Consider the following 24,283-nt stretch of genomic DNA (forward strand, 5'->3'; position numbering starts at 1 on the left):
AAGAGGGAGTTGGGAGTAAAGATGGAGAGGACAAGTGGTGTAGTAACGGTGTTATGGGCCCTGCAGCAAGAAAGGAAAATGGTTGACTTGGATTTTGGCAGGAAATTACAGCAGTAATTAGAGTTGAGTGAGCTCGGTAGGTCTCTGGGCCCCAGTTCCATTGCATTGTTGCTCCATTAGGCCTCAGGAGAGAAAGTGTATGGAGCAGAAAAAGAGAAGTGAAAGGAATACAACAGACAAAAGGAATAAAGAGAAGGGGTTACAAAGAAATAAAGAAGGGAAAGAAAGAATGAGAAAGTGAAAGCACAATTAAGAGAAGAAATATAGCAAACTTGTGAGACAAAAGAAAAAAGGTAAAGAAGCTAGTGAACGAAAGATAGAGGAAAAAATAATGAAAGAAGTGTGAAAAGAAAGAGAAAAATAAACATTATAAAAAAAAGAGAGATGGTGAGAAAGCATGCTTCTAAAGGACCAGGGCGTGTATGTAGTGACACATTTTCCAGAGACACCGAATGGGAAAACCTCTTTGACACTTCGGGTCCCTACAAGTAACTTGTTTACTTTCACATACAGACGGATAAAAGAGGGATTTATAGTAAAACATGAATAGGCAGGTAAAGATAAGGTTCACTGATGGAGCTGCGCCCGAGGTCCCAGTACTGGAGCAGCAGAGGATACTGACTGTTAGAACTGAAGCACTCTGGCAGACAGCGTGTGTGGGGTTCCTGGCACTGGCACAGCTGAGGGCTTGGAGTGTGTGAATTGAGGTGCACTGATGGAGCTGTGCTCAAGGTCCCAGTAGTGGAACAGCAGTGTGTACTGACTGCAAGAACTGAGGTGCTTTAGGAGACAGCATGTGCAGGGTTCTGGTACGGTTGAGGGGCTTGGAATGTGTGACCTGAGGTGCACTGATTGAGCTGTGTCCAATGTCCCAGTAGTGGAGCAGCAAAGAGTACTGACTGGAAGAACTGAGGCACTCTTGCAGATAGTGTTTGTGGGTTTCTGCCACGACTGAAGTGTGTCAACTGAGGTGCACTGATAGAGCTGCGCCTGAGGTCCCAGTACTGGAGCAGCAGAGAGTACTGACTGGAAGAGCTAAGGTGCTCTGGCAGACAGCGGGTGTGGGGTTCCTGGCAGTGGCATAGCTGAGAGCTTGGAGTGTGTGAACTGAGATGCACTGATGGTGTTGCGAGTGGGATCCCAGTATGGAGCAAAGGTGGGCACTGTCTCTAAGGACTGCAGAGCTCTGGTAGAGTTGGTAAAGAAAATCTAAGCCAATGAAGGGTGGGAGCCAGGCAGCTGAGGGAGGGTGGAGAGAGCCCACAAAGACCAAATGTGACCAAGATAACAGCCTGATTTATTGCCTTGTTTATAGTTAAGCTCAGAGCAAGAATGCTCTGCAAATGAAAAGGGATGCTTCCCTGGACAGGAGCATGAAACTAAGTTATATAAAAGAAAAAAAGTCTTCCTACAGACTAAATAAATAGGACAAAGTGTAATTATACAGTAGTTGGTCCCTGCTCCCACACAGAAGAAGGGACAAAGAGGCATGACCGACCACTAGCAGGCAAGGAATTTTAAATTACACTGAAACTAACAAATGAAATATCTGGAAACCCACAGAAGAAGTATTCTTAAAAGTATACAAGAGGTCGTACGCTTATGCTCAGCTTAAAAATGTAAACATTGGAGGTTCCGTTTTTTAAGAGTAAACTGTGGTCCATGGGACAACTGCTTGCTCTTTAAAATATTTTGTCAACATTCTCAAAGCGGGATGGGTCCCTTTCCCATTTGGAAATGGGTTACCACCACTTTCAAAATGGTGGTAAAGCATTACTGTTTGGTAACTAGAATTTGGCCGCAAAACAGTAATACATACCATACTGATTTGGTATTTGGAAGGGACGCTCAAAACAAGCCAATTTCAAATACTGAATCGCAAATGCAAATTGCGATTCAGTAACAAGTTATTGAATCGTATTTTGTACTTTGAAACAGCATTTTTCTCGTAGCAAAAGGCCCAATTTTGCGAATCAGGCCTTTTGCTACCAGAAACATGCTTAGTAATCTAGCCCCTAATTTAAAAAAAAAAAAAAAAAAAAAGACAAGCAACGAGCTGCTGTTGGTTGATGTTTGCATTCGAGCTGCATGTCTTTATTCACACTTTAAATACATTAATCTTAAAATACAGTCAGTTTCCTTAAAGGAAACAGGCTGCATTTAAAATTATATATTTTGTTTTATTTGAGCATTTGTAGTGGTCTCATGGACAACAGACTACTCAACAATAAGTATTGGTAACATTTCAAGATTTTATGACTGGATTTTGGTTGCAAAATATTGATACATAGCTTAACAAATCACTATTTGCAAGGGTCTCCTTAGAAACGTCCCTCCTATTTTGTTACGGGTTTCTAAACCCAATTTGCTTTTTGGTAACCTGCTACTGGATTACAAAAGGGGTTTACTACATAACAAAAAAACATTTTGTGAATCTGATCCTTTTGAACATCGGGCTCTTAAATCAAGGGTTTCCCTGACCTTTTCCTTATCCTGATTCACATGGTACAGATTCAGTTTGGGCATGAAGCAGATCCCCAAAACAACATGCTTTGGACATTAGTGATCCTAAATGAACAAAACGGTTTCAAACAAAAGTAGATATTCATTTTGGAGATGTATGCATAATTGCTTACTCATACATTGTGTATCCTTCTGATGGCTAACAATATCTGCCTGTTTAGGGTAAGGAATTCAATTTGTGCCTCTTGCCTTAGTTGGTGAATAGACTTAGTGGCTGAATGCTATTTTGTATTAAGATAAATAAAAATACAAAGACTCCGAGGAAGAAAAATTGTCAGTAGCAGCCATTTCAAAATAATTGGAGACAACAACGGTTTTATTTTGTACTAAATGAAATATTACCTACCTCCTTGATGTGGCAGAGGGAATCATAAACAAAACGGGTGTTTGTAAGGATTTGTAGTTAGGGCGACGCTTTTTTAGGTAGAGTCGGTACTTAACGTGTGCTTTAAAAATAGTCACGGTGCACTCACGGTACACACAACAAAGGATCTTTGGGCCTGATTTAGAGTCATAATACAGTGGATGGTATATCTGTTATGTTTGTGACGGAGTGATCCCCTCTGCCAAACTCTAAATTAGGCCATTGGCCAAGCTCTAAATTAGGCCATTTGTTCCTTCACAATGGCTGCGTAGGGTGAACACATGCTCAAGCACATTTATAAAGCGGCGCAGTACAATTGATAGGAAGTGTTAATACTGTTTGGATAAAGAGGAATGTGTGTTTGTAATGCAGAATTTAGCTTTTGTGCAGTCTTTTATGCTGCTCAAATACCATTTATGTAATTCTCAGTGCTGTAATGCATCACTTCTGAGCGTTTTAAAGCACACAAAGTAGAATCTGAAATAGAAGGCAAGAGTGGGAACAGAGACAAAATGACTGCAGAAGAGGCAAGAAAAGAGGTATAACCGAATGAACATGGATAAGAAGAGACTGTGATATCTAAGGATGATAAAGCAAGAGTGACATAAATGTCTTATGGGCCATAGCTTTGTCTCCTATTCAAATTAAGTCACTGCAGTTTCTGAGCACCAAGGACCTAATAATACTCATTGGTTAACTATTATGCAAGTTCATTTCGGGCCTCGGGGGATGCCAAAAAGCTGATCGATGTGACTACAGGTGCATCCTCCAATTATAGACTCCGTTTTAGAGCTGTGACTGCTTGGCGGTTTGGTTCATCTAGTCTTTAATGTTCCTTAGACGGTCAGAAATTTAGCAAGTATTAACATTTGTGTTGTCTGCTTTCAGATGAAATTAGGCATAATCTGTGTACATGTGGTGCTCTGAATGATTATAAGTTGCAATATGTAGGCTTTAAAAAGGGTCAGCGAAAAAAGGTTTAGACTTCCCAGATAATCTGCTCAGAAACAGGGCAGAAAAGTTGCACTATTATGTAGCACACATTCAGAGATGTTGCATGCTTTGAGCCATTTGACTGCCCTACCTTTGATACCTTTTGATATTAAATGCATTGGATCAAAGTTTCCTAGTTGATTATGTGGAATGCGGCTTTGAGGTTGAGCAGAATTACCAATTGCCGGAGAATTGAATTTTGGGTCATTGAAACATCTTCAAAAATCAGAAACACAGTTGGAATTCGATGGAGTGGGTTCATTACTGACCATTAGGTGCTTTTAAAGATGTTTGCCCTGAAATTGTGTTTTGGTAGTGGAGAAAATATCCAAAAAGCACCTATGGGTTGTATAGATGAGAAAATACAAGTTTTTAAATGTGGTTGACTGATGGCAGTAGCTGTTGTGATCTTTTCAATTGTCATAGAGTGGTGTTGGCTCCCATGACATTGCCTATTTGTAAAATTAATTGTGTCATTCCTGATTGCATTAGAAATAGGTATTGTCTCTTATGGCGTGCATCATTGTATTCTAGTGTACATCAAAGTTAGAACAAGCATTGGCAATGTCAATAGGTCTCGCATTTGCAAGAGTTAGGGCTATTGGCGTTGTAAATGATAATGTGTTTTACCCTTGTGTTTTGGTTTGCAGTGAGGGTTGTAGTGAGTGCCAGCTTGGGAATGTGTTGCAGTGAGTTGTTTAGTGAGTGTGTTGCAGTGAGCATTTAGTGAGAGCTGAATTGACAGGGCGTTGCAGTGAGGGTTTTAGTGAGTGCTGTAGGTGAGTGTTACTTGTGTGTGCAAGTGTGTCGAAGTGAGTGAGTTAGTGAGTACCGTAGTGGTAGGGCATTGCAGTGAGGCTATAATGGGTACTGAGACATAGACTGAGCTTTGCTTTAAAAATATAAAAACTCACATTTTCCCTTGCCCATGCTGTACTGGCATCAGTGTCCAAATCAGTGGAAATGGGATAAAAGACCGCCACACACCTATGATACAACAAGAGAAAGAAAGAGCATTTGGTAGATCATAACATGAAAATGACGGTCAAGGGCACAAGAGAGTGTACTGGGATGCTGTTTTTTTTTGTTGCACATGAAAGGGTGAGAATCTGGAGGTGCACAGAAGCATGTCATTAAACGTTTTGGGAGAGGCTGAGGGAAAGACCACCTTAACTTGCAGGCCAGGTGACCGTGTCGACGACTATGCGGTATCGGCTGTTCGCAGTGACAGACAGAGGACTAGATCGGACTCTGATGAGAGGAGACAAATTGGGCACTTGAAAACGGCAACCGCTGTTAACATGTCTTTTAAAGAACATTCAATAGCCTCCTTCGAGTCAGCCATGTTGAGTAGTACGTTGCTCTCAGTCAAAATGCTCTGCATGAAGCCATTGCAGGTGATTCATCCCACTTATTAGGGAGGAAATGCAAAAAAGTTCAGAGAGTACACCTCTGAGTTGTATGGACTGCCACAGAAGACAATAGCAGCACACCCACTAATTAATTTGTAAATAAAAACGTGGTGGTGCCCAAAGCTCTCCTCTGAAACATACAGCTACTGCAGTTAAATGTGCAATCACAGCAGGGGCGGTTTCTTCTTTATGGCTGAGGGGCTGTGCCCGTCTGAACTTCCTACACATTTATAGCAAAAAATAATAAATAGATGGATTTGTTCAAAGATGAGATTGTAACTCTAAACAAATTGATGCATTCAAGTCTGGGCTGTGTGTACCAGGCTGTGCCTGGCCCACCTCGCCTTGAAGCAGGAGATGGAAGCCAGGCAGTAAATCAGCTTTCTACACTGTAATGCACGGAGTAGGTCTAACTGCTCAAAAGCCCTTCATTTCAATTGTGGTCTATGGCAGTATCCACTATTGGCCAGTGACGCTTTTAGCATCATGGTTCGGGCGTTGGAGTCTTCATCCCTGCTTGAGGGCAGTTGCCTGTCCTTCCACAAACATAGATCCCACCCTTTCCCCACTCATCATGCAGTAGGAGTGGATGGAAGCAGGTGTTATTTAGCGCCTTGGATTGGGTAAGTGTATAATGCTAATCTTGTGTTATTTTTTTGTACTGAGACCCCTTGTCACGCTAACCTCCCCCACTGTGACACCCAAGACCCTGACTGCAAATCTCAGGCTCCTTTTAGAAGTGGAGCTGCTGTATTTTTTCCCTCACGAAATTGAGCCAAAAGATGATTGAGGTTCTTGTTCCCTTGTGAAATGGAACCAAATATCAGACTAAAGCGGAAAGGGAGAAATATGTACAGTAAAGGCACTTATCTGCTGCATGGCGTTAAAACTGGCCCGATCGTCAGGCCTTTAGCATTAATGCCAAAAACATGGATTGATATGCAAACCGTGAATGTTAAAACGCCATTTAATTCCTCTCTTATTTCACGTTTTACTTAATGTTGCATTTGCCAAGAGAGTTAGCTGTTTCATCATGCTCTGTTTCTGTATTTTTTTTAATGCATTGATTACTCTTGCATAGTGCACACTTTGACTCGTGCCAGGTTCAATGAGGGGCTTTGATTGTGAGTGCTGTTGCTGAGGCTGAAGGTAAAGCAAAGTGCCTGTCAGTGTGTTGGCCCACACATAACAATCGCTATGTATTTCAGTTACAATTGAAATTCAATGTAAGTGTGTGTGAAGAAGGTCAAAAGGAAATAAATTGCTTAAATGTGAATGAGTGCAATGTTTGTTTGGGGTGGTAAAAGGAGGGAGTTATGTGGAAGTGCATTGATACAATAGTGAAAAAAGGGTGCTGAAGAGTAGAGACGAGGTTGAAAATGTGCAGATGGCTGACATGGGTAGAGAAAAAGGGCAAACATATCTAACATAAAGCAGACATAACTGAAGGTCCTACTCCTTTCACAGGCCTCAATATTATTTCATTCACAGACTCACAATTTCAGGAATTGAAACATTTCCAATGTTAAATATTTATAACTAATCATTGTTGTTAGTCATTTATCTTAAAGAGCTAATAACCACTGACAAAGTCAACAGTACTAACAGGTTTTAGGTGTATTTCACTTGTTGTGTTATATTTCTGGATGCAATAACGTCCCAGAGAGAAACCAAAATACAGGCCAGGTGGCGCACTACAGGAATCACAGAAATGTATTTTGCTTGTTCCCTTTTACAGAGCCCCCACTTTTTTCATCTCACGCAGACCTTTCTGCACATATTTCTGTATGACTGATTGCAGCCAGCAGCTGTGGGTGTTTCCTGATGCCTGGTTAGAGCATTTTCTTTCAAAGTTGATGCCGCATGCAGTGCAAGACACTGGGTATGCACACACTTTAAAGGGCCTGAAGTTGTTGCATTGTCCAATTTGCACATTAAAGTCAAGGGTGAACATTCTAATGCAGTAAGATATGGGGCAGTTTTTAATGTATTTAATATTTCAAGTCTATACATTCCCACTGCTTTATAAACCTTGCTTTCTCACTAAATTTATTTCCTTTTAAATGCACCATTTGTCAATCTTTTTTCTATTTTTTTCTTGGGAGGAGGACCCAACCTGGACCCCATATTTGTCCACTTCACTCACTAGATAAGTCATACGTAGACTTTTACACCCCACCACTTTTAAATGTCACCAGCTGCCACTGGATCACGGAATACTGAGGCAGCATAACCTTAAAGCCATCTCGTGCCAAGGTTTCCCATTGCTATGTGTGACATTTTTCATTATTTCAGTGTATTTATGAGTGACATTTCGATGACTGCGTGACACTTTATGCCAAACAAAATCAAGCGATGAAGACGAGGGGAACCATAGAAATATCATAGTATATTGAGAATCCTATACCTGCTTTTGTACACCAGTGCCATTTTGTGCCATTTGATAAACACTACTCGAAGCTTACCTAGCAAAGTGAGAAACTGGAACAAGGTAGTTTTACCGCACTTCATGACACAGTTCTTTTGCGTGGCAATCTCAGGCATTGCGGTAATGCTGGAAAATGGCTGGATATGTGTTATTCTAATGCGAGATGCATGACACTTGGCAGGGCTGGGCCTCTTTAATCAATTTACAGCTGCTCCCTGTCCCTTTAACTCACCCTTGCAGCTTTCTGTTTCTTCCTATATAATGCTCTTTCATCTTTCTTTGCTCCGTCTTTCCATATGGGTCTTTTGCTCGCAGTATTTGCCTGATGCAGAAGCATAAGTGCCACTCCCCAAAATAAGTGCAGGTGCCGCCCCAGCGGCGACAGCCGGCTCCAATTAAGCACTGCTGTACACTGAAAACTGTACACATCACCACACGTATAGATTATTATACAGCTCACACAACTGCTTCTGTACAATGTATAATAATACTGAACACTGCAGTACACTGCCCACCATGAAACTGTACATACATCCACACATGTACATTACCCCCCCCTTGTATTACTCAGCTCACGCAACAGCATCTGCGTATTGTATAATACTGTACACTGCCCTCCATGAAACTATGTACACAACCACATGTGTACATTACAGGCCCTTGTATTATACAGCCTTCGCACAACAGCATCTGCATATTGTATAATAGTACCGTAGAGTGCACACAATCCCACATGTACTGTATACTCCCTCGTATTTCTCTGCTCCTATAACAGCATCTGCACTTTGTATAACACTATACACAGCTAGACACTGCTCACCATGAAACTCTACACACAATGACGAAACTGTAAATGCAACGCCCTATACATACTGTACACACCCGTATTCCCCGGTCACACCACCACATCTGCACATTGTAGAATACTGTACACTGTGGTACCAGGCCTACCCTGAAACTGTGCACACAATCACATGTGTACATTACACATCTTGTATTACAGGTCTTACCCAACTGCTACCACACATTGTATAATAATCCTGTACACCCAGGATTTATTTGCAAATAAAAACATGCCGGTGCCCAGACCTTTCCTCTGAAACATGCAGGTACTGCAGTTAAATGTGCAATCATGGAATACTGAGGCAGTGTAATCCTACATCCATCTCGGGCCTTTTTAATTAATTCTCAGCCACTCGCTGCCCCTTCCGCTCACTCTTGCAGCTCTATGCTTTCTCCCTTACTTATGCTTTTCATTCTTTCTCCATATTTCCCATATGTGTCTTTTGCTCGCAGTAAATGCCTGATGCCACAAAATAAGCCTCCAAAAATAAGTGCCGGTGTCCCACACCGGCAACAACGGGCTCAAATTAAACACTGAGCACGCCGCCTATGTAATCAGAGGCTCCGCGCCGAAGCTGCAGCAACATGTCCACCATATGTCAGACTATGGTGGGGACTGTACAATCCTCTCGGCGCAAGGGCTGACTACAAGTCTACAAACAGAGCTGTGATTTCCATTCCACGGAAAGCGCGTCAGACAGAAAGGAGACATCAATGCTCCCTGATTTTCACACTTTTATAAGTCCTCCTTTGTTAATGTGTTTGGTGTCCTGCCTATTAACGACAGTCCTTTCTAGATGAAGTCAGGCTTTGTGGTAGCTACAGTCTCATTCTGTTTTCTGATCATTGGTGACTGAGTAAAGTTTCAGCTCATGGGAAGTATTTTATTTATAACAGAATGTTTTGATGCTACACCAGGCACAGAATACTTTCAGCACAAGATTACCAAGAAAATGTCAAGGAGTGGATGACCTTATTTCTATGCTAAAGGTGCAGGCACTTGTAAGAACTGATTGTTGTAAATAACAAGTTAGCGATGAGGCGTAGCATACAGAGCTGCCGACTTTGGGACCGGGGAACCGGGTTACAGGCTGGGGTTGGCTCTATTAAAAAAAAAATTAAAAAAATGCAGATCTAAAAAAAAAAATCGCAACAAATTAAATAAAATAAACAATGGCTATTAAAAGGCAGATAGGTAGTGTGGAAATCCACAAAGAGAGCGCATTCAAATTGAATGAAGTGCCTGCCACGTAGCGACAGGGGGAGGCATTAACAACAGTGCGTAGGCTCCTGGGGCTGAGGCCACTAATAAACACCACAATCCTAAACATGAAGCCGAGGCAAAAGAAAAAAGTAGTGTGCTTAAACAAGTGCATATGACTGATCGTGAGATGATCTAGATCTATGTAACAGGGCCAGTCTCCAGGGCGTATCCAAAAGAGCAAAAGGAGGGACAAAGGTAACTTATTCACCAATGAAAACAAAGGAATTTAGAAAAGCACATGAAAGAACCAATCATAAGTCATGAGTGTGCTGAAGCCCCATACAGTAGATACAGCAAGTCGGGAGAGAGCTTCCTAGGATCAAACTAAAAAGAGTTGGTGCAAAAGCTTGTGATTTCTGACGTTAGCGTATTATTGGGTGCCATTCTATCTGATTGTTTATGCCTTGTATGACTATATCTGGTTTGGAAATTAATTTTTGTATTTGTACCATCATGAAACAGCGTACTCATCTTTCTGGTTAGTTTACCAACCTATTCTTCTTCTCATTAGCATATCAACATATTTGGTATGAGGGGAGACAACTAGCCTGACCCATGAAGAATGCTGTGTTTTCTAATTGAGGCTTGTTTTCCTACATTAAGGTGTTTTACAAGATAATCTGACACATGCCACATTTTAATGTGTGCTATGTGGTGTCATACTTAACACTTGAGCAGTTAAAGTTACACATTAAGGGCAAGGCATTGTTCCCGTTTGTTTTGCCTATAATTATTGGTAACTCGCCCATTTCTATGAGGTTTAAATTGCTTTCTTGGGGGGTGGGAGGATAGAGGTGTGTTCCGTTTAAAATAAATAAATAATCTTTAAACGATCCCCATTTGTAGTCAGTTAGTTGCAAGTAGCGCTTAATAATGTCTTTAACCCATTTCTCAAAGGACACCAAAAATTGTGCATATTAAGTGGGTTGATGTTTGCTTTTGTGTTTCTAGTATGCATTGATGTATTTTGTGTGCCTTATTCCTACAATTTAGTGTAGTGTAACAATGTAGATGCAAAGTGTTACGCTTGTGCTCACAACATTTATAATAGTTTCAGCATGAACATAGTAAATTTGACACAGTCTTAATGGATAAAAAAATCCATCATTTTAGTACTAGTAGGGATTTGCTTTTGGTAGTTAGGGAGAATAGGCTAGTGTGCAGATACACTTTTGTTTTGTTAATGCTGATAAAGAATATCCATTTCACGCCATGATCATAGACATTTCTTTAATTCCTGAATCGGGATGTAATCCTGTTTCAAAACAATCAAACAGTTGTACATTGTACATCTATCATCTCTACGTCTGTGTATATGTACTGAATAGGTTAAAAGTTGTGCTGTTTCGAATCACCCTCCACTGCATCTTGGATCATTATGTCACACGCATTACATGTAGTAATGCAATAGTGTCAATGTAAATCCTGCTTAATTTTATCACTGCACCGACCCTAACAGATAGCCTTTATATGCCTTGCCTTTTTATAATATTTTCTATGATTATTCTTATTTTAATTGTAACCCTGTTCTTTTTTTGTTTTGTTGGTATTTGACCTTTAAATCTATGTTAATAATGTATACTTTATTTAGCTGCAACATTTACATGAAGTACCATGGTGATGCACTCTTACAAAAAAAATCACAACTTCGGTCTTATCAGTGTTCAGCTTCAGGCAATTGGTCTTCATCCAGTCAGAGATATTGGTCATGCATGCATTGAACTTGTTGCAGGTGCTGGGCATCTTGTCGGTGAGGGAGAGAATGAGTTGCATGTCATTGTTGTAGGAGAGGATGCTGATGTAGTGTGAATGGAGGATGTTGGCCATGGGGGTCATGCAAGTTTTGAAGAGGAGTCAGTCTTAGGGAGAAATCTTGCAGGACTCCACAAATGAGGTTGTAGGTGTTCAAGGTGAAGCATCCTAGTCTAACTGACTGGGTCCTAAAAGTCAGGCAGGAGCAGATCCATCAGAGTGGGTCCTTGGATTCTGGTATTGTACATGCATTGGATGAGGATGGAGTGGGAGACTGTGTCAAATGCATTGGAGAGGCACAGGAGGATGAGGGCTGTTTCTCCTCTGTAAACGATCATTTGGATGTCATCTGTGGCTGCGATGGTGGGTTTCATTGTGTGGTTGGGTCCTAATTCAGACTGGATAGTGTCTAGGGGTTGGTGGTTGTTGAGGTATTTGGTGACGCATCTGTTGATTGTGTTTTCTAGAACCTTGGCTGGGTAGGGTAATAGTGAGATCTACCTGTAGTTGGAGAGCGTGGCAAAGTTTCTTTAACAAGCGGAGGACTGCTGAGTGTTTCCAGGAATCTGGGAAGGTCGCTTAGGAGATGGTGATGTTCAGGATCGGTGCTGATGGGTTGAAGTCCCCAGGAGTAGGCCTGGTAAGGGCAGGTGTCCGGTGGGGCCCCAGGGTTAATGGAAGTCATGGTGATGGCTAATCCATCCGAGCTGACGACAGGACATGTGGTAAGCGTTGGTTCATTGGATGAGATTAGCAGCCATTTGGCAAGATCTTTGGATCCAGTTACGTGTTGAGGTTACTGTATGTGGAAGTGATTTAATTGCTGAATATTGTTGCATAGGTTCTGTGAATGGGTGGTAGAGTTGTAGGTGGCCACTGGAGAGGTGACATATTTTAAAGTGAAAAAGATTTCTCTGCTTTTGTTTGTGTTGGCTTTGATGCAGCCAAGGCCTTTAAGGAGTATTTTTTTTATTTTGGTTGGTGTAGGTTTCCAGGTCGATGTTTAGGTCTAAAAGAAAGTAAGTAGTAGCTTGCATCAAGGACGAGTGGTGTAGTAAAGTCGGCATGCAGTCTTGATTTGTGGATCAAGGTGCCCTCAGGGTGTAGTTGGCAGCAACGAGAAGCTTAAATGGCAGGTGCTCCATGTCAGTGGACGAAGTGTCTGAGAAGACGGTGCATGGATTTCTTGTGGATGACAGCAATTTTGTCACTGGGCTTGTGTAGTCTGTTTTGCCTCATTTATGTTTTTTTGCACATCTGTTTATTGGTCTTCAAATTAAGAGACAAAGCTTCAACAGTGGTAAGCAAGCATAGCAACATCCACTGATAAGCCGTTTACTGACAAATATTCAGATCATAAGAGTGCAGAAAGATGTCCATATGAATAACTACAATGTTGAGCAATGAGGTTTACACAGTGCCGATCAAGAGGAAATGTGCTACAAATGCGCTCATTGGAGATGGAATATGACTTCCCATCGAGCTGATAGTAACTGAAACAACAGGATAATACAAAGATGGGAACAAACATTTGCAGTATAACGTCAGTCAGTAAATGGAACGAAAAAAACACAGTCCATTAGCCCGTCCTCCCCCTTTCCACACAACCGATCAGTTCCGCTTGGAATGTGGATGCGCAAGGAAAAAAGCAGAATGTGCTGATAATTTCCACAGGAACTAAAAACATGTATCGAGGTAGACCATTTGGGTGAGGAACAAAAATAATAGAAAGACATATGGGGTGCTTTGTGGTCAGAAGTGTACGTCGCCCCTTGCCTTCCCACTCTCCATCACGTGGGTTAGTCAGGAGTGAGGTGACAGGCCTGAAACATTTCAACTTCTGATAATAATATGCGCGTATGGAACAGCTCTGTATCCGCTAAACATTATCTTGTATTTGTAAACTTCTCCAAACAGCATGAAGTCCTAAAGAAAAAATAGTTATGTATGTTGGCTTGCACGACCATAAACTGAAAAGGGTTCTTTAATATCATTAGGTGCGATCGATTAGATTATTGCATTTGAAAAACCATATTTTTCTCTATCTGTAGTTATGCTAGTCTCACTGGTAGTCTTTCTGGTTGAGATGGAGAAAATGTACCGACCAACAGCCATTGGAATGAATGTTCATTAATGCAATGAGTTGGCTAGTAATTTTTTGTAAGTTATTCATATCAGATGTTTATATATCTGCTGTAGGTTGTTGCACAAGAGGGGATCCTGCACGTCACTCGTGATCAGACGAATCAACCTACCAAAGACTACTGTATTCTATACAATGCTTCATGGACATCACTTGCAGAGAGCCTTGATAATGCTGTAAGTACTTAATCTTGTGTGTAGTTAAATTAGATATTCTGAGCGTCATACTTTTGAGGCTTGATAAAGCAAGTTATTTGAACAAAAGTACCAGTCTTTCAAAGAAGACTTTTTCAGGAAGTAGTTTAGAAAAATATATTGTTTTTATATTTTTATTTCCATGTGTGCTCTTCGACACATTTATGATTATTATTATTATTATTATTATTATTATTATTATGAGTTAGAGTGTAGAGAATCCACTGAAACGTTTGCATCATCAAATTTACTGTTGTGGTATCCTTCATCTGTTATCTACATAAAGACGTACATCTGTGTTGAATAATTATCCTCCTAGGACATTACCTAGTCCTGTTCTAGACTATGAGAATCTGTTAGAGGTGGGCATAACATCAAGTCTGCTCTTACTTCACTGATATTGTAATAAGTGAGCATGGGTCAGTTTTGACTTCTGTGGTACGTAGTGTGTCCAAAAGCGACCTTCAGTTGCTATGATCGACGTACTAGGAAAGTATTACTAATTTCTCTTTGTATGTTTTTGTTTTTTTCGTGCACTGCCAGAAATATACCTAGGTTCTTGGTACAGCAGCAGTATTTTTTATTTTTTTTATAACCAACTTTTATTTGGTATTTCAACAACAATGTCACATACAGGAAGACATGCCCCAAATTCTCACTTACACATTCTAGTGCAGATATACGAATAAACAGATTCATAACAATCCTTAAGTAAGTACTGATTACAGTCGCATTAGTCCCAGCCATTCATGCCATATCTTATGGTATTTTTTGCCCTCATAGCCCCTTGCCTGATAAACTGGTCTCTCCATTTGGGCATACCAGTCCACTCCCCTCTTCCACAGTTGCACCGATGGGGGAGTCTTAGAAGACCAGAGTCTAGCAATGTCTCTCTTTGCAATTAATAGGGCTATGCCCACCAGTGTTTGGATCGCTCAGGAGTTTACAGCCCCCTCCATCACCCCCAGCAGGGCCATCATGGGGGAGGAGGCCAGTGAGAGGTCTAACAGTGTGGAGAGTTTGGATTTGTGCCCAGTACTGTTGGATCGGACAGCAGGACCACACTACATGGAAGAAGTCTGCTGGTGAGGATGCGCACCGGTTACAGCAAGGGTTTGGTCTGATCGGAAAAGCCTAGCCGGGGTCAGGTAGGCAAGAGTGCAGGTAGTACGTCTGCACCACGCGCAGTCTAGTCGAGATTGTAAGGACTCGCGGTGCCATCAGTGCGTCCCGCCAGTCATCGTCTAGGGGACCGATCTAGGATAGAGGAAGCGCCCGCGGTGGCGCCCTAGGTTGGGGCAGGGGGAGAGGGCCCTTTGCACCTGCTCAATGGCAAACCAGGGGGCAGCTTGTCCTGGGGCATCCACGAATTAAGCCATTCTTTGAGAAAGACAGTGGGCCAGGGCCCTCTGAAGTCTCCGGGAACCCCACAAAGCGCAGGTTATTCCACCTTGCGCAGTTTTCAGCATCGTCAGCGCATTGTTGCAGTCTGTGAGTGCGCGTTAGGAGGCAGGACACCCTTGTCTTAAGGTCATGAACCTCATCTTCCACTGTAGAAACATGCGTTTCTGCGTCCGTAATTTGCGCCAATGCATTTTTGAGGTCTTGCCTCAACAGTGACATGTCGACCCTTACCTCCTCTATTTTATTTTTAACCACTGCCTGTATGGCCTGAAGGATCCTATCTGTATTGCCATTGCTGATCTCTGCCTGGGTAGTGTCATCAGATGCGTCTCTCCCGGGACCCCCGGCGGGGACCGCAAACTTATCAATGCGGGGCTAGGAGGACGATGGCTTCACCTGCTTATCTCTCCCTGTGCCATTAGGAAGGCAAGTAACAGGTACAGTAACTGGCACGGTGAAGATCAATCTCTTGGCAGAGGGTCCCCGGGGCAACACCGCAGTCACTCCCCGATTAGGGAGCCATCAGTCAGCAATGAGTCTCACTCCCATCAGATGCCTACGGTCGAGCGCCTCCAGGCGCAGGTGGGGCAACATGCTCTGTCGGCACGAGTCACCCCTGGTGGTCACCTATAGCCCCATGTCACCAATTGACCTGGAGCCCCAGTGGGCCACCTGTCCGTGGCCGGCCCGGTACTGGGCCCCAGATCCCAACCCTCCTTTCCTCTCACAAGCGAGGCGCAAACCAGGGCCCAGCCTTCCACCGCCCGGGTCCAGCACCTCTCACTGGTGTCCGCCGCCTCCGGAAATTATGGAGTCATCAATGGAAGGGAGATCTGCCAGCCCTGCATGTCCAGGCACCGCTCCACCGCGGACTTCACCCCTCTTTCAGCCGAGCAGGATCAGGGGCACCACCTCACACCAGCCCCTGCCCATGTTCAGCAGGCTGGGCAGCCCCAGTCGTGGCCCGGGCCCAGTACCGCTCAGGGCCCCCGCCGCCTCCACTCATCACTGGGCCAAAGGGGAACAGTACCGGCCCTCCACACACTCTGGCCGGCCAGCACCTCTGTTCACCACCTATACCACCACGGCCCTCGTGGCCCCTGCCCCTGTTTTCAGCAGTCGGGGCAGGCCCCACGAGGCCACAGGGGCCCAGCCCCCTCCAGATGGGTCCTGTCGTCGCAAGCCTGGCCCTGGGCTCTGGACCGCTCCCCACCCCCTGCTGGGGGGACCGGCATCTCATGACATGCGCTTCAAGGCTGCACCACCAGGCCCCAGGCCCAGGCAAAGGCAAGGGGCAGTGCCCCGGCTCCAGCACCAGCACAGCTTTCTCCCTCGGCCGGACGGGCAGGGCCACAGCCGCCACCCCAGGCCACCATGGGGCACCCAGACCCCGTACCTCCGGACTCTACAGCCGCGCTGATTCCCCGGGGCCCAGGCCATCCCACCCGGCGTCGCTCAGGACCAGTGGGTGGCCGCCATTTTGCTTATGCCTGCTGCCCGGGACCCAGCTCGAAAAAGAGGCCGGAAAAGTGTCTCTGCTCGGCTCACGGTCTGTCCTGTATCGGGTCAGGAACGCCCATACCAATCTTGTGGGGCCATATGCAACGTGGATGGTGGCAGATGTTGGAGGGGTCTGGAGCACTCTGAGTGCGACCACCATCTTGACGCACAAAGCCACTTAAATGACCTGATTTTAATCCTTCAAAATGGCAGTGGTGTAATTCCACACATCGAGAGATTGCAAAGGTTCCAAATATTTTGGCTAAGAGCAGAGTAAAATCTTCCTATACTCATTGAGTTTCCCTGGTATATTGTATTGATATTAAAACATTTGTACATGAGTGTATTGTCTAGCTGGCAACTCTACAGTGTATATGCGGCAGTAAATAGCCTTCCATGGCCAAGCAAGAGTGTGTGAATAATTGTTATTACCTTATGGGCACACCCAGTTCTGGTTGTATCGTGAAAGCAGAAATAGACCTCGGACCCCAAACAGCACTAGAGTGTATTCTGTATTTGTCTGTCAGCACTGAAAAAGCATGACCACCTGTGGGAAATTAACATCAGGCCTGTACAGACAATCATATTACTAGCCCCAAGAGGCTTGACAGAGGCAATAATAGATTAAACTTAAGCTCTACTTGTGGTAATGTGGTCGAGCAGTTAGGCTTATCAGAGGGTAGTGTTAAGCATTTGTTGTACACACACAAGCAATAAGTAAGAACACACAATCAATGACTTAATTGAAGGCCAATAGGTTTTTCTATAAAAAAAATATTATTTTGTTAATTCATTTCTGGAACCATAAGATTCATTTAACAGGTAAGTACATTAAATGAAAGGTACTTTATGCAGTAATACTAAGAACTTTGAATGCAATCCACAATGTACACAGTTTTCTTTAAAATGGCAAAAAGCTATTTTGAAAGTGGACACTGCAATTTTCAACAGTTCTGGGGGAGGTAAGTAAAGTACAGTTTTTGAGGTAAATAACAAACTTACGGGTTCAATCTCCACGGCATAGATAGCCCACCGTTAGGGGTTCAAGATAACCCCAAACACTCAACACCAGCAACACCGGGCCGGTTAGGTGCAGAGGTCAAACAGGAGCCAAAATAACGTGAGCCCTTATGGAGAAAGGGGGCACTCCGGTTCCGGTCTGCTTGCAGGTCAGTACCTGCATTGTCGGAGGGCAGACCAGGGGGGTTTGGAAGAGTACTGGAGGGACCCAAGTAGGCACAAACCACACCCTCAGTGGCATGGGAGGTGCTGGGTGCAGTGTGCAAACAGGGTGTCAGGTTCTCAATAGAACTCTATGGAGGGACCCGGGGGTCACATAGACGCTGTAGGCAGGGCACAGGGGGGCCTCTTGGGCAGGCCACTGACTGGGCAAGGGTAAGGGCCGCCTGCTGGTCGTTGCTGCATCAGTGGTCTGTTTCTCTCGAGTCTGGGGGCTGCGGGTGCAGTGTTTCTTTAGGTGTCGGATATTTTTGTCGCGGTCGGGGTGGGATCCTTGGGATTCCCTCTGCAGGCGTCATCGTGGGGGTGCAGAGAGGTCAGCCAAGGGTGAAAACGTCATTGGGGTCGCCTGGGGGTCCTCTCTGGATTGTTGGTTTCTCTGGACAAGGGCTGGGGGTGTTTGGTGCAGATTAGTTGGACTCGCGCTTCTGGAGTGAGGTGAGAGTCTCTTTAAAGTTGGTTTCTTGGTCTTCTTTTTGGACCGGTCCTCTGCCTATGAGAGTTTCTTGGTCCTCGGTGTTCAGGCATCGCTGGGCCTGTAGAACGCTTCTTTTCTTGCAGCTTTTTGAAGTAGGAGACAGGCCAGTAGGGCTGGGGCCGAGTCAGTTGTTTTCTCCTTCTCTTCTCTGCAGGGTTTTCAGCTCAACAGTCTTCTTTCTTGAGGTCGTCAGGAATCTGAAGAGCTGGGTTCAGGGTCGCCCCTAAATACTACATTTAGGGGTGTGTTAGGGTCAGAGAGCAGTAGCCAATGGCTACTGTCCCTGAAGGTGGCTACACCTGCCTTGTGCCCACTCCCTCTGGGGAGAAGGGGACATCCCTATCCCTATTGGTCCAATTCCTCCAAAGCAAGATGGAGGATTTCTCAAGGAGTGGGGTCATTCCAGCTCTGGACATCTTAGGGGTGGTCCTGGCTAAGGGGGTGACTCCTTGTTTTTCTCATTATCCCTCTGGACTTGCCGCCAAAAGTGGGGGCTCGCCTGGGGGGGCAGGCATCTCCACTAGCTGGAGTGCCCTAGGGCACTGTAACACCAGGCTTGAGCCTTTGAGGCTCACCGCCAGGTGTTACAGTTATTGCAGGGGGAGATGTGAAGCAAACTCGTCTGGAAGTGGCAGGCTGGCACAGACCGGTCAGCCTTGCACTAGCAGTTGGGCTAACATAGAGGGGGCATCTCTAGATGCCCTCTGTGTGCATTTTTCAATAAATCCTACACTGGCATCAGTGTGGGTTTATTGTGCTGACAAGTTTTATACCATGATGTTTGATTATGGTGCTTGGAGTTCGTAATGACAAACTCCCAGACCATATACTCAGTATGGCTACACTACACTTACAATGTCTAGAATTGACTTAGATACTGTAGGGGCATAGTGCTCACACAGCTATGTCCTCACCTGTGGTATAGTGCTCCCTGCCTTAGGGCTGTAAGGCCTGCTAGAGGGGTGACTTACCTATGCCACTGGCAGTGGTTTGTGGGCATGGCATTCTGAGGGGAGTGCCATGTTGACTTTGTCTTTTCTCCCCACTAGCACACACAAGCTGCATGGCAGTGTGCATCTACTGAGTGAGGGGTCCCTGAGAGTGGCATAATACGTGCTGCAGCCCTTAAACCTTTACTAGCCACGGGGCCTTTGGTACCAGGGGTACCTTTTACAAGGGACTTAATTGTGTGCCAGGGCTGTGCCAATTGTGGAAACAAAGGTACAGTTTTAGGGAAAGAACACTGGTGCCGGGGCCTGGTTAGCTGGGTTCCAGCACACTTCCAATCAAAGCTGGCTTCAACACTAGGCAAAACGTGGGGGGTGACCATGCCACTGTTGTATTTTTCTACATACATCAGCTGCCTAGCACCTGTATTCATTAGCAAGTGAGTCATTGTAACCTTGCAGAATTCCTGAAATACACATTTGTGCATGATGTTCTCTTATACATCCACATTTTCATGACAAGTCTGCAGTCCACAATATCGCTATCAAGCTTTAGAATAACGCTGGAGACAGGAGACAGGGCTTGCCACCCATTTTGGTGTGTTTAAACCTTTTTTTACCTGTAATACCCATGCTTGATTTACCTATTTAGGATTACTTAATGTGAGGGAATGTCGTGGCAGGCTCTGACAGTACCAATGGAACTAGTCGGGTTTTAGCTTTAACTTCAATCTTGCTTATGTCTGACATCTTCCTAAATGTTCTGGTTGGCTATGCTGTAGACAAAGTTTGAAGTCAATGGTACATACAAGTGTATGATGCTATTAGATGCCCGACTTGTTAAATATATGCTAGACCATAGTAGATGTGATTAACCGTCTAAGAGCCAAAAATGAAATCATTCCCTAAAGTTACTGGAATACAAACTTGGTTTTCCTCCCAATGGATGGGGAGGGTGAGATATTAGTAACAGTTATGATGGTGATGGCATATCTATGTGCTGCAAGAGTCTTCCCAAACCTCTTTTCTAGATGCACGAGTAGATTTGGGCTCCAGCAGTTGTATATTCCCATTAAGTTCTAAATGTGCAAGTTAAGGAACTCCTCCAACATTAGCAGATTCAGTTGCAAACAATGTATACAGCACTTTTGCAGTTCCAGATCCTGCTGCTGGAGAGGCAGCCCTCAGTAAGACAGAATGTAGCTCAAGCAGTATTGTGAATCTGTAAGAAGTGCTTAGATTAGACAGACTCATTATGACCCCACTTTCAAATCGTGGGAATATGAAGTATATGGATGATGTGTTTCATCCCGTCTGTTCTTATCACCGGTCACTTCACCTTCTGATAACATTTCCATGTTTCCTTGTATATCCCGCAAGGCAGGTTCTTGTTTTACAGCACTGCTTCTATGTCACACTGATATTCAGGATTTAACCGTAGAAAGGATGAAGAACTGGGCTGTATGTTATTGGTGATTTACTGTAGAGACATCAGTATGGATCAGAAATGACCATTACCAGGCAAGCATGTGCAGTGTGTTCTTTACACTGTTAAAAAAATGAAGAATCTATTGTGTTGCTAAGGTCTGACTCCAATCTAAGATGGCTGCACAAGCTCCTTCCAGAATCAAAGGTTGTACAGAGATGAGATTGCCCAGGATTCCATGTGAAAGGCACGTGGAGCAGGATTTGTTGTCACAACTATTCTGGTTCGCTCTTAGACAGTTTTCTTTTATTTGGAACTAGTCTGATCCTTTTGTTTTCTTTTTTCCTATGTTGGTGTCAAATTAGAGCGATTCAGGGCCACCCTTTCTTTGAGGCTTTTACATTTTTGTCTTTGTGTTTCCAGGCAAAGGGAAAGTGTTTTTGATATCATCATAAATCTGTTTTTTCCCTCCCAGGTCATTGCAACACAGTCTAAATTGCTTATCCTTTTAAATCGGTATGCCAAGCTACATCTTGCCCATAAGTATGTAATCTGTCCTGGCTGGAGCTGATTCAAGAAGCCCCAAAAGATGGCAATCTACTTTTCTTTCAGTAGCCAAGTTGCATCCAGTCTTCACTGAAAGATGTGCTATAAATTAGCAACAATGAGCCTTCTTTTTGCTTGTTTTGCAGACCTTGCTGTTGAGTTCACAGCGCGTTTGCAGACCAAGATTGTTTTAAAAATTACTCATATCCTGTTGCATGTGGGAGCTTTTTCTCTTGTTCAGTTCACGTTTGTGGACCCCCTCTGACTTGGCTAGTCGCATTGAACAATAAAAACAACAAGGGCCATAAGAGATCAGAATAAGTATCCCTTTGATCAGATGTTGGGGCCCAAGGAACTCCACAGTAGTAAAATATATTGCTGTATTTGTGGTCCCCAGCACTTTCCCAGAGACCAGTAAGGTCTAGTTTGGTGTAATTCCAGTCGACAGTTTTTTTTCTGTAGTGGTTCTAAAATATTTCTGTGGGAGTTAAAATTAGATATTTCACTTATTTTTTCTCCTGCTCAATAGATATGCACGGAACCAGCTATTAGCTTTTCTTTTGGAAATTTTCATTCTGTGTGTATGTGTGTGTGTGTGTACTCACACACATACTCTCTTTCTCTCTCTCTCTCTCTCTCTCTCTCTGGACTCAAGGTGAGGAATTGTATAGAAAAACATTGAGAAATTTACGTTTCCGTTCAAATATAGATCCTCCACTGTTAATTATATGCAGATGTGATCCAATTTAGGAGTTATCAACATCTTTAGCTGAGTATGTTTTACTCATTCTAATTTGAGTGTGATTAGTTTGGTTTAATAAATCATCTCTTTGCATGTATCTGAAGATTTGAGTAGCAGGAGTGAGTCTTAAATTACGAGCATTCTGTATCCTTAAGGTATTTTCCAAAAAAATGCATTTGAGGATGGATGCTTTTTAAATTGCAGAGGCTTGCAAAGTTGTGCCACTGTACTCCTACTTATGATCCTGTTTTTATCAGACAAGTCAAATTTTGAATGACAGAAAGGGAGAATTTAAGTTTATGGAAAAGGGTTGCGAGCAAGTGTGAGTCTAACAAATCTCTCATTGAGGGATGACCCTGACAACATTTTGAAGGATGTGATCAAGAGTAGATAAGTGGGAATTAGTAGGATGTTCCTGTTACCAGTGCCTATTGGGCACTGAAAATGATGTTGTAGAGTAGCTTCAGTTGAACTGTGGCACTTTCAGTAATTTCCCTAGTATGAAGGTCAAGATTGAGATGTCTGTGTAGTGTGAATCCTTATGATTTAGCTGATTTGACTATCTTCTTAAGATCTTTAGAACCTGTAATTTAACAAGCAAGTCTAGTGGAAAGACCTTAGAGCAGTGTGGCTGTAGAACAGCAAATTCAGATATTTTTTAGAAGTTTCATCTGGGGAATCCTTGATGTCGAGAATTATTGGGCTACTGTTTCATTGTTATCTCTGTTGTCTGGATGAAATTGATAGCTGCTTCACAAAAAAAATTATCCCCAACATTCCTCATAAAGATTGAATAGTAAAGAGGCTTAGGTGGAAACTTACGGAACAAAATACAATTATTAAAGTGCTGATCTTACGATTGAAAGGCTTTACTTGTACTGCACTACATTTTAAATTAGTGTAAAATATCTCCCACTTCACAACATTGTATATAAAAATACTGCATCACTGGTGCCGTCGCATATCACCTTACTTTTGTGACCAGGCACTGCACCAAACAAGAAGCCAAACTCTGGCTGTGCACAGCAACGTTCAACCAGGCTTGTGGCCACTCTAGATAATAATGGGGAATTCATCATCTGTAACTGATAGTTACTTGTGTTGAACTACCTAATGTAAACATTTTCAGATTTTGTTTTTTTTAATCTAATAGGAATATATAATTTATATATATATCACCGTTCACTTTTGCATTATTGTTGTTATCACTGTTAATGATGTTAGGCAGTAATTGCCACACCTTAACAGATTAGAGAGCTGTTCTAAAGCTACAGCTGACTTATACATTTTAAATAACTTTAGAGAATAATAGAGCCAAGCTAAAATATTAAACATGATGAGGCCTTGTCCCTTATTGAAGTTTGGGCATTTTAACACTTTGGACTTTTACCAAGTAATTCAGCCTTACTTTCTGTGGCTTTGCTGATGATATCGAGTTAAATGTACAATTAATTGGAGATGTCACATACCATCAGCTTTGTCTTTAAGACTGCCTCAGGACCATTGGCAACTGAAAGGACTTGAATTCCCTTAAACAATAACAAAAAGTTCATATTAGTATTAAGTAATATTACTGCATCTTGAGTGGAGGTTGGGTGGCCCACTTATTGGGTCTCCACACTCATCCCTGTCGCTAGTGTCTGCAATGTTGGGGTCATTTTTGACACCCACATGTAGGGTCATTTTTAACACCCATGTATACATCCTGGAGCATATCAAAAAGCTGACCACCTAGTACTTGCTGCTATTAAAGATGCTACGGAAATTGCAGGGCTTACTAACTGTTCTTGATGTTGAACGTCGCTTGCAAGATATTGAGCAAAATACTAGCCACTGGGCTGCTGCCCTTCATAACTAAGTTAATGCTTCTGGTCCAAGCAGGGTTAGTCCCTGGCAGTAACCCTGCTCTGAGTATATGGCGACTCATGTTACTTCTAGAAACTGCTTACTACGATCGCAAGAAAGCTGCTATGCTTTTGGTAGTCATTAAAAAAGCTTTTGACGGCTTAGAGTGGGGTTTCCTCT

At 43.3% G+C, this 24,283-nt stretch overlaps 1 protein-coding gene across 2 annotated transcripts in view; it reads left to right on the forward strand.

The window, feature by feature from the left end:
* Positions 1 to 24,283, forward strand: part of SPPL2A (signal peptide peptidase like 2A) — a 273,444-nt gene that overhangs the window by 12,427 nt on the left and 236,734 nt on the right. For both annotated transcript variants that reach the window (XM_069222533.1, XM_069222534.1), the window contains exon 2: positions 13,839 to 13,958. In XM_069222533.1, coding sequence (XP_069078634.1) covers positions 13,839 to 13,958 — 120 coding nt within the window. The remainder of the gene's footprint in view (positions 1 to 13,838; positions 13,959 to 24,283) is intronic.

The sequence above is a fragment of the Pleurodeles waltl genome, chromosome 3_1 (assembly GCF_031143425.1).
Source record: "Pleurodeles waltl isolate 20211129_DDA chromosome 3_1, aPleWal1.hap1.20221129, whole genome shotgun sequence".
In the NCBI taxonomy this organism is placed as follows: Eukaryota; Metazoa; Chordata; class Amphibia; order Caudata; family Salamandridae; genus Pleurodeles; species Pleurodeles waltl.